The sequence below is a fragment of the Centroberyx affinis genome, unplaced genomic scaffold (assembly GCF_046629955.1).
Source record: "Centroberyx affinis isolate AG114_WGS23_722 - 3 ecotype Tasmania unplaced genomic scaffold, CSIRO-AGI_Caff_v1 ptg000433l_1, whole genome shotgun sequence".
NCBI lineage: Eukaryota > Metazoa > Chordata > Actinopteri > Beryciformes > Berycidae > Centroberyx > Centroberyx affinis.
This window is the reverse complement of record NW_027279097.1, coordinates 192,513-203,513: the sequence shown is the minus strand read 5'-3', so window position 1 is coordinate 203,513 and position 11,001 is coordinate 192,513. Positions and strand designations below refer to the sequence as shown.

The window sequence follows — 11,001 nt, the reverse complement described above, 5'->3', positions numbered from 1 at the left end:
ACACACACACAATCACCACAGCTTTCTACTTTGTTTGTAGTCAAAGGCTAATTTAATCAAGGTTATCAAGGAGCTATAAGCATATTCAAGTTTGATCAATAACCACATTGCCACTTAGAAAAAAACCCAAAACAATTCTTTTAAGAGTTTAATTACAGGAAATTACATTACCTAAGGTCAATATTTAAACAAGATGCTGAGTTTAAAACAGCAATACAATGCAATCAACCCAAAGTGCGACTGAGACTTGTATGTATCCTGGGTTGGGGGGGTGGTTGCCACTCATTTGTCCTCCATCCCTTCACGTTGGCAACAAGGGGGCATGCCTCAGATACTATACACCACATATGAGTGTATTAATGGCTGACACAAGCTCGGGCTATTATAAGCTGCGGGTTGCAGTGGACAGCGGGCGGACGGGTCGGACGGACGGACAGACAGAGAAGAGGGGACAGAGCCGTGTGAATGGACGAGGGACACGGAGGGAGGAGAAGGCTCTAATGCTCTGTTACCTCACTAAACCCGGAAAACACAGCCAGCCCGTCCCGCTGAAGGATTAGCCCCTTGTCCATGCTGTAAGTGAACCAAGAATAACACAGATTACAGGTGTATGTGTGTGTGTGTGTGACAGAGAGAGAGAGAGAGAGAGAGAGAGAGAGACTGTTGTGTGGTTGCTATAGCTCTGACTAACCCACTGGGATCCATGGATGTGTCAGCCCAAACATGGGGCTGAGCCGGCGTCCTCATAAATCACATTTCTGATGTTGATTATGGCTTATAGCTTATAGCTTCAATGTGTTTTTCCCAAGTTAAAGCAGGGGCAAGTAAGGTCATCCATTGCTTATAAATGTGAACCTCCCCGGTTGCTCCCCTCGGGGTATCCTGTGACAATATCCTGGAGGTGACACAGTGCAAGGCATTCCTGTGGCCCGGGGCATGCAGCATATATTTAGCTGTTCTCCTCAGACACACTTTACATGGTAAGTGTGTTCGCGAGGCTTCCCTCTGGGGTCCTGCACACACAAATATAGAGGGGAAAATGTTATGTGTCACTATTATAAATGTACATTTGCTGTAGAAAGCAAATAAATCTACAAATATAGATCCAATAACCAGTCTATGTGCAAATAACTCTAGGCTAGGAGGAGGTTTACACTTTGGCAAACACATCTATCTCTAAGAAGTCATATGCTGTCCACTTAAAACTCCATAGGTTGACCTATATTTCCTCTGATGTCACCCTTCCTTATGTGGATAGGAAGAGACACATGATACAGGGAACTGTATTGTTTCATAGCCTGAGGTTTATTCCTCTACTATTGTTGGAACACTTATTATTGTCTCGCACACAGATCCCGCTGATATATGTTCTCGCATTTTCTATAAAGCAGATGAATTATTTTTAGTGACGCCGTATCAGTTGACGCCATAAGTGCGGCCACGCCTTGGAAGAGCCAAAACATGATCCCAGCTTTCCTGTCGGTGTAGGATGCAGGTCAGTAGGTCTGGAGCCGTGTCCGGTCCTGATCCTATATGCTCTCTCTGCCCTTCCAGATCATGGCTCTGCCCTCGTTCATGGTGTTGCCCCTGCTGGTAGTGGTGGCGGCGGGGGTGTACTACATCTACAACGAGGTCACCCAGTTCATGTCCAAGTCCCTGGTGCGGAACAAGGTGGTGGTGATCACGGATGCTGTGTCAGGGGTGGGGAGCGGTAAATGATGCCACTTTTCTTTTAAAGTTGATGTCATTACCTCTGCCAAAGATGTTTTGTTGCCACCTGTAAGTTTGTCTGTCTGTCTGTCAGCAGGATATCTCAAAAATATACAGATGGATTACCATGAAATTTGGTGGACAGATCGGCCTTTGGCTAAGTAGCAATTGATTCGACTTTGGTGGTGATCTGTATCTTCTTCATCTGATTTCTGCCATTAGACATTTATCTTTTTTATCCATAACTATGAAACAAACATAGATAGAGACTTGATCCCAAATCCTTAGTACGTTTGCAGCAGAGGTGTGACCAAGTCAACTTTGCTCGAGTCCCAAGTCAGTCTCAAGTCTTGAGGCACAAGTCTCAAGTCAAGTCCATGTCATTAATGTCAAGTCTCAAGTCTAAATGTAGAACAGCATGTCAAGTCAGAACAAATAAAGAGTCCAGTATCAATTTAATATCTTAAAGACAACTAAATGTCTAGGACTTTTCAATGCAATATGGTTTTAATAGGATAAAAACTTGGTAAGAGCATCATGAGTTTGATTTCTATAATCAGTTTGAACTTCAATAAATTCAATCATTCCATACAAATTCAGAAAACAGAATTTAAATTCAGTCGTCTGCTGGAACAAATCTCATCACTTTCAATCTAAGTCATTTACACAAACTTTACACAAACCTAGAAACCTTTTCAAGTCATCAAAGTACAAGTCAAAGTCAAGTCCCAATCACCAGAACCCAAGTCAAGCCAAGTCTCAAGTCTTCTCTTCATCCATCAAGTTGAGTCTCAAACAATTAAAACTGTGACTCAAGTCTGACTCGAGGGTCAAGAAATCAATTTAACTTAAATTCTAGTGATAGGAGCAATGTCTTCAGATGTCTAAACCGGACGACAAAGTTATCATACATGATTTCAACCTCCTCTTCTCCCCACTGTGCCATCCAGAGTGCGCCCACCTCTTCCACAAGGCGGGTGCCAGGCTGATCCTGTGCGGGACGAGCTGGGACAAGCTGGAGTCTCTGTACGACTCTCTGACCAGCGACGCCGACCCCAGGGAGGTGAGGAACACGGAGTAAATAAAGAAATAAAGTATGACGCATATACTGGCAGCCGCTTCGGTACGCAACTTCATAAACATGCCAAACTGTGAATAAACCCTTCCAAAGCTAAAATCATTACTGCTCTTTGAAGAGATGAGTCATCCTTTGGCAAACTCCCCAACTGAGAAGCACATCATTGCTCTATGGCTGCTTCAGTAAACACTGCTACTATCTCATACCCATAATCTATCACATTATATCTCTAATTGTGATTTTCTTCCATATATATTAACCAAAATCCCTCAGATGGTGGTTAGGACTCAATGCATGACACTGACATGACATGGTGGGGTTTTAGTACAGCAGGTTCTGTCTGTGCTTTTATTCCAATCCTCTGCTCTATCTACTGCAGTACAGATCACCGCTTCCTCCTCTGGTAAACACAATAGCAGGATATCCTCTCTGACAGCACACTGTCCTCTGAGTATCTCCCATACACACACACACCGGACCAGATGTGTGTGTATGGAAAAAACCCACTGCAATCACAATAGACTCATAGATAACGCTATTATCCAACGAGCAAACACACAAGCTCATGGTCATCGATTACGGGTGTAGCCGTTAAAGGCACAATTCAAATTGATTAGAACAGCGGTTGTCAACCTGGGGGGGCGGGACCCCCCAGGGGGTCGTGAGAACATTTTGGGAGGTCGCGAGATGATTTATGGGATAGGAAAAAACATATTTCTACTGTACAAATTTATTACCATGTCTATTTTTTTTCAGATTTTCCACATTTTTTTCAGGCTCTCTGCCTCCTCCAATAGTTAATCAAATGAAACAACCTGACAAAGGAAAATCATCGGTTGGTTGAACTCTCTTTGTTTTAAGGGGTCACAAGCGTCATAAGTTATTTTACCTCCGCATAGCATGTAATCAGGAATGTAGTGGAGGATAAACTCAGTTAACTCTTAAAACTTTTTATTTGCAGAATAGAATTTATCCATCTGACATAAATCTTTGAGGTAAATTCATAGTATAAATCATATTAAATAGTATTTTACTGATGTTATATGGATCTTTTAAGAAAAAAACTCAGAAATGAATGCTTTTCTGAAAATCTAACTGATTTCTGTTTATATTGGTGGTTGTTAGCTGGCTGGAGATCATAGTTTACCCTCCTTTGTAGTCACCACTACATCATCTGCATGTAGTGGTGACTATCAGTGGTGCCTGAAGCACATATTGTCCACATAGGATGAGTTACTAGACCTCCTGTGTCTCCCTAGACGTTCGCCCCCAAGCTGGTGATCCTGGACTTCAGCGACATGGACAGCATGGAGGAGGTGGTGGCCGAGGTGCTGGAGTGCTACGGCTGTGTGGATGTGCTGATCTGTAACAGCAGCATGAAGCTGAAGGCCCCGGTGCAGAGCGTCTCCCTGGAGCTGGACAGGAACATCATGGACATCAACTACTTCGGCCCCAGCTCTCTGGCCAAAGGTAGGGCAGACAAAACAGCAAAACCGGATGAAGACATTGTGCTCTTTTTTTTTTAATCTGATTGGTCATAATTGCTGTGAACAAATCGTGTGACAGGTGTACTTCCAACGATGATCTCAAGACGATCGGGACACATCGTGCTGGTCAACAGCATCCAGGGCAGACTGGCTGTCCCGTTCAGAAGTTCCTGTGAGTTTTTTTATCACACAAACCCTATTAGATACTAACAGCCTACTTAGGGTTTCAACCTTCAGATCATGTCCTCACAGTGTGGTGTAACAGACAGAAAGGATTCTTCCGATGAAACATAACGATTAGGTGCAGTATCTCCTCTGCAATGTATGGAATGAGGCTTATTCATGGGTGAGGTGCACCTCTTTTGTGTGTGTGTGTGTGTGTGTGTGTGTGTGTGTGTGTTACAGATGCAGCATCGAAGCACGCGGCGCAGGCCTTCTTCGACTGCCTGCGGGCCGAAGTGGAGGAGTACGGGATAGTAGTCAGCACCATCAGTCACACCTTCATCGACGCCTCCGCCCCCCCGCCCCCCCCGCCCTCCGACCAGCCGGAACCTCCTAAACCAAACAGCCTGGTTGCATGTGAGTAGAAGGAATGGCATGCTGTACAGCAGGGACTGGCTGGGTAATGATATATGAACAGTCATTACAATGGAAGGGAAACAGACAGGAGACGGGGATGATTATAGCTTCTAATGTTGAATGTATTTATTTTTTACTATTAGTTCTTCAATTTATTTATTCTTTTATTTATTTATTTATAGTTTTATTTATTCTTTTTTACTTTTTTTAACTTACTTTTTTCCAAAAAATTCTGATAATTGATAAAACAAAACACAAAATAATGTATTTACTCATGGTATATATTATGTTGTGTATGATAGTCATTATCATAATAGGAATTAGAATGATTATTGTGTTTATTGTATAATATTATGTTGATACATAATGCTCAGCATAATCATTATGTGGTATTATCACAATTTATAATAACTAGATATATATTTTATATTGTAAGAATAAAGATAATTACATATATTATTATATTGCACTGAAAAGAGAACCATTTTCGTTGTCCTGTTGTTTGAAATATATTTATTTACTTATAAATTGTAAAATTATATATATTCACCTTTCCTCCTATTCTCCATCAAGAGGCATTTGGCCTCTTGCCAGGCTGTTATTTTAAATAGGAATTTGTTCTTAATTGATTTGCCTCATCAAATAAAGTTTAAATAAAGAATAAACAGGTCATTTAGAGATCATGATGAAAAAAGAAAAATCCAATGCACTCCAAAAATCTGTTAAAAAGCCTTTATTGTGCTTTATCTAGTCATAATTTTTAGTTAAAAAACTGCCACTAACACGTTTCAGTCTTCAGCCTTTTAACAGATTTTTATTTTCCACATGTCCCAACACACACAGCACAAAGACAAACCTCAACGCATCTGTCCCTCTTCCTCCTCCACAGTCATCACCAGCCAGCTGACCCACGGCGTGCGCCCGTCCGTCCTGGCCAATGAGATTATGTGCACCGTGAACAGGAAGAGGAAGGAGGTGGTGCTGGCCCACCCCATCCCCCGGGTGGCCCTGTACCTCCGCGCCCTCTTCCCCCCCGTCCTCTTCTCTGTGCTGGCCGCCGGAGTGAAGGACTCGGCCTTGGCGGAGCAGATGCAGTAGGAGAGAGAGAGTGTGACAGAAAAGTATGGAAAGTTCACACAAATGTTAGTATGTATGGGCTTATGCGGCTTATTAAAATTGCTTTATATGCAGTCAATGAGTTCAAATAGCCTAAAAGAATAAGAGGATGGATCTGGGATGACTTGATTTAGTCATGTGATCATAATTAGTACTCCTTTTCTTAAATATTGCATTTTACCAATATGGACCATTCAAATCAGGAGAATCCCACATGACAACATGACTGGAAAGTGTCACATTTTGTGTTCATTGGATAATAATTTATCATAATTGTGTTGTTCTGCTGTTTTACTGTTATAAGTGATAAGAAACACCAAGGGTTGTGTTTACTGCCTCTTTAATTGCACTTGGAAATTGGGTTGTCACAGTAGCAGAGAATAGGACATAGATAAGAACAAGATAATTAGTAGTTAGTGAAGATAATGGAACAAATAATTACAAAACTGGACCTTTTGACAGTAATACAGCAAATATACAATGTCTTTACTGATTGGAGCGCATGGGCAAGTGTGCATCGCAAGCTATTCCCATTGTGCACAAATGGGAGAACAAATATACAGAAATGTGTGCAGATGACATGCAAATATGCATTGTAAGCCAATCACATGATCAGATTTACAGATGGAAGTAACATTTATGCAGAGATGTGTCTGGAAATATGAACCAGCTCAGGTATTATGCAGGAGTACTGTATGTACAGGTCATGTGCATGAACTGGATGGAGATGGAGAAGATGGAGGTAGATCATATGTCCATTTTCATTTTTCCATATTATCATAAAGCATGGTTTTGATGAAATGTATTCCATGTTGTATTTGCATGAGAGTGGAACCATCTGTTCTCTCTAAAACGCTTTCAGTCGTGAATGAATGTCTTTTCTTTGAACGTCCTCTAGATGGCAGCAACATGCTGTTATTAGCGCTGTGGCCTTTGTGGCTGCAGAGATTAGACTGATCCTTCTCCCTTTAACGTGGGAGATGAAGTGTCCAAGTATTTACTCTGTCACAGTATTAACTCTCCTAATGAGCTGAGGATGAAAGAGTTAAAAAAATGGACATAAAATTTTCAACTTGGTTCCATTTCTTTGCATTGTTGCGGATGGGGCTGATTGTTTCATAATGGTGCTTTCCTCTTGTGCATTGCAAAAACAGCATAACAATTAAATAAAAAACAATAAAAAATGTTGCAATAAAATATTTCAATGACAAAAAAAATGACAGAATATGAAAAGGAAAATGCTTTGTCTGTGCTGATACTCACTTTTCAGTGTACATCAAATATATTCACTGTCAGCCAAAGACCTTTTCTGGCAGAGATGACATTTATGTATAGATGCATAGCAGTCCAATTACATGTCACTCACAGATTTATTGGAGGACGGGAGCTGCTGTCTGGTATTATCCTGTAAGGATTACACTGGTGGGATCAATGCTTATCCATGCATTCTGCACATGCATGCTCTATATTGTGATTACTAAAATGCACATAATAACACATTTGCAAAACAACACACAGATCCGTCTTAAGTTGTATCATATGAGGATGTCTGAGCAGTGTGTGTGTGTGTGTGTGTGAGAGAGAGAGAGAGAGAGAGACTATTGGCGTGAAGTCCAGCTGGTGTGCGTGAATGTGTCCTCCAGGTCATTCTCCTCTGGGGAATTGAATTGTCTTTTGTCTCCGGGACGGCCCGGACAGGAATCGGCCTGTAACGCTCTGACATGAATAAATGCAGCGCCGTGACATTTCCACATGTTAAACAGGAAGGATTTCTTTAGCCGGCACTCAGCTGGACCCTCCAAATTGGCGTGTTTTTTTTTTTTGTTTTTTTTTTTTGATCTGGAAGCATTTACATATGTCACACAGAACTGCCAAGTCATGTATGTTTCATTGAATCGAGGCCGCGTATGAATAATCGCTTGGCCATAGGTTCCAGGGGAGAATTCCAGATTTATTTAAAGGTAAATCCAATCGAAATGCATTGAGGTATGCAGTAATATCTCAGAATGATCTCAGCCTAATGCTTTCTCTCAATCATCTTTAGTGAGCAATGTGTTGATAAGGCCCCGAAACACAGCGGAGATGACTGTCCCGAAGCCATATGTGGAGTGACACCTCCTGAGTTATATATGAGAATCGCCTCATAGGGACATCTCGCCCCCAGAAATGCTCTTTCCATGAGGGAGGCGATCACCCATATCAATATTTAAAGCCCCCCGTTATTGACACTAACCTGACTTATGGAGGTTATGCAGAGGCCAGGGTAATGATTCCCTAAGCTTTCACGGCACGCGACACTTTAAAATATGGGTTGATGGCTCCGGTGAGTATGACTCTAATGTCTGTACAATGATGCTTTATTTGTCCATCTGTTGTTGGGATGGGTGTTTGTATTCTGTTCTATAGTCAGACTCCATAGAGGCCCAGACAGAAATGGGTGTGTCCGAAAATTCTCAAAGTGTAAGCATGCTGAATGTTGGAGTATCTACTAGGCTTAGACTGATATATGAGGCCGATATTGGGCTTTTATTAAATACTGGATATTGATCCGCTGCTGATATGATGGAGGTTCCTCCCTGACCACAGCTACATAAAAACAGGCTGTAAAACCTGACATGACGTTTTATTTCTTTGCACATTTTTATTTCTTCACCTTTCACCTATAGGCAGTAATGTATCCCAGAGTTTCCTTACCATTGAATAGGTGTGGTGGATCACTCTGCCTTAAAGAGCTGACACTAAAAGAATTTCATTATGGGTCACAATGGAGAGTTTTAGTGTCCCATGATGGTCTAAATGCAATTTCAGAGGTTTTTCACACCCTGAAAAGAAGGAAATTCTAGGAGAAACACTGAATCCTTGTAATTTTGGGGCATAAAAATTGTCACATTTAAAGATATTGAATATCAATACAATAGTCTGACTGCATGCTGCTATCAGCAGGTTCAACACAAACATATTAGTATTGGTATTTGCCTTCAAAAACCCTTATTGGTCGAACCCTAGTATCTACTGGGTTCCAACAGTATGCAGTATGTTATGTTCAGTACATGAAGAAGTCGGCATAGCAAATACAATCCATACTGAAACCCATATAGTGTCATGTTATTGTTTTTTTATATTTTGCCAATATCTGTTCATTCAAATACTTAAGTAACAACCTAATAGGCTATTTAAATGATGAAAGAGACAGAAGAGAAAGGAATTTAGTGTCCTTAAAAGGCCTTTCTGAACAGAATACTGCACATTGTAGCAGAAGTATTTGGACAGAGCCAGGCTGTCAGCCCAAGCACACTATATAGGATTAAACTATTCTGTCAAGGTATAATCTTAGTATCACATGTCTTCTCGAGAAGGATTTTTTTTACCCATACACGTCTTCCTAATCCCTCTGCCTTGTTTGGTATAAAGATTACATATTTAATCTCAAAGGGAAAGTTTGCCTTAATCTCTCATAAATCCCAGCGCACACCGGCTTCTCATATCCCCCGTCTCTCCAGAACAGTTTCTCACAGACGCACGAGAACGAGACTACACCGCCAGTTACAGATTAGAGAGTTTTAACGTTGGTTAAGATAATCCTTCAATTTTCCTGCTTTCGGAAAAGAAAAGCATTGTGATATTTCTCATGACCCTCAAATCAGCCGAGGCCACAGATATAATTATGTTACCAACACATGTCAAAGAGAGATTTAAATCAGAGCAAACGTCAGGGAATACGCATTACAGTCATTTTTGAGCCAATGCAGCAAAAGCCAATGGGAAAATTCAAGCACGGATCCTCTGGCTTTGTACCGGAAATAGATCTGGATTAATCTGACAAGGGCAAAGCTTATTGTTTGGTTCGCAGCTTCATTTGGAGCATATTCCTCATTGGCAATGGCTCTTTGTCAGAATGTCATCATGTCAGAGCTCCTATTGATCTGACCGGCTCTAATTGGAGACGTTAATAAAGTTCGAGTCTCACCATTGATTGTCTGCCCATTATCAGTCAATGTATTGGGTGGCAGCTCAATGTTCAATGTCATGCGCCGGGGTTGATGTGTTGCTTTTATTACTCCCCATCTAAATAAGCAGTGGTGGAAGAAGTACTCTGATCCTTTACTTAAAAAACTGTAAAAGTACCAATACAGCAATGTAAAAATACTCCATTACAAGTAAAGGTCCTGCATGAAAAATCCTACTTAAGTAAAAGTACATAAGTATTAGCAGCAAAATGTAATTAAAGTATTAAAGTCAAAGTAGTGGTTTGGTCCCTCTGACTGATATTTTATTATATATGACATCATTAGATTATTAATACTGAAGCATCAGTGTGTAAGCAGCATGTTACTGTTGTAGCAGCTGGAGGTGGAGCTAGTTTGAACTACTTTATATACAGTTAGCTAGTTTAGTCCAGTGGTTCCAAACCTAGGGGTCGGGCCCCTCCAAAGGGTCACCGGATAAATCTGAGGGGTCGTGAGATGATTAATGGGAGAGGAAAGAAGAAAAAACAAAGTTCTGATACACAAATCTGTTTTCAGTTTTTGGACTTTTTCTCTAATCTTTGATTTTTGCTGAAATATTGAATCATTTGAACATTTATTGAAATGAAACCATGTGAGGTTTAGAGGGAAAAATCACTATTTGGTGGAGCTGTTAACAACTCATAGACATCTGAAATGTGACCCGACTACACACTGCTTTTTGTAAGACGTCAAAAGCCAAAAAGGTTGGAAACCACTGGTTTCATCTTTAACAATGTGTTGTATTTTAAAAGCTTGTTATATTATCCATTGTGTCAAATCTCCATCTGAAAAGTAACTAAAGCTGTCAATAAATGTAGTGGAGTAGAAAGTACAATATTTCCCTCTGAAATGTAGTGGAGTGGAAGTATAAAGTAGCATCAAATGGAATGTATCTCAAAATTGTACTTAAGTACAGTACTTGAGTAAATGTACTTAGTTACTTCCCACCATTGTAAATAAGCATCTTTATTTTTGTTGGCGTAAAAAAGGACGACACAGATTTTCTATTTCAGAAGAACAGAGC

General features: G+C 40.7%; 1 protein-coding gene across 1 annotated transcript; it reads left to right on the top strand.

The window, feature by feature from the left end:
* Positions 1 to 421: 421 nt before the first annotated feature.
* On the top strand, positions 422 to 7,154 carry dhrs7cb (dehydrogenase/reductase (SDR family) member 7Cb). Its single transcript, XM_071516852.1, has 7 exons — positions 422 to 575; positions 1,555 to 1,711; positions 2,661 to 2,773; positions 4,048 to 4,258; positions 4,355 to 4,447; positions 4,681 to 4,790; positions 5,698 to 7,154. Exons 2-7 carry the CDS (start codon positions 1,558 to 1,560, stop codon positions 5,950 to 5,952), a joined length of 936 nt encoding a protein of 311 aa, XP_071372953.1. The 5' UTR covers positions 422 to 575; positions 1,555 to 1,557; the 3' UTR covers positions 5,953 to 7,154.
* The last annotated feature ends 3,847 nt before the right edge of the window (positions 7,155 to 11,001 follow it).

What these genes read in the sequence shown, in the direction of transcription:
- dhrs7cb (XM_071516852.1), top strand. Translation starts at nt 1,558, where the DNA reads ATGGCTCTGCCCTCGTTCATGGTGTTGCCCCTGCTGGTAGTGGTGGCG. An exon ending in TGTGTCAGGGGTGGGGAGCG is followed by an intron (nt 1,712 to 2,660) that starts GTAAATGATGCC and finishes TGTGCCATCCAG; the next exon opens with AGTGCGCCCACCTCTTCCAC. An exon ending in GCGACGCCGACCCCAGGGAG is followed by an intron (nt 2,774 to 4,047) that starts GTGAGGAACACG and finishes GTGTCTCCCTAG; the next exon opens with ACGTTCGCCCCCAAGCTGGT.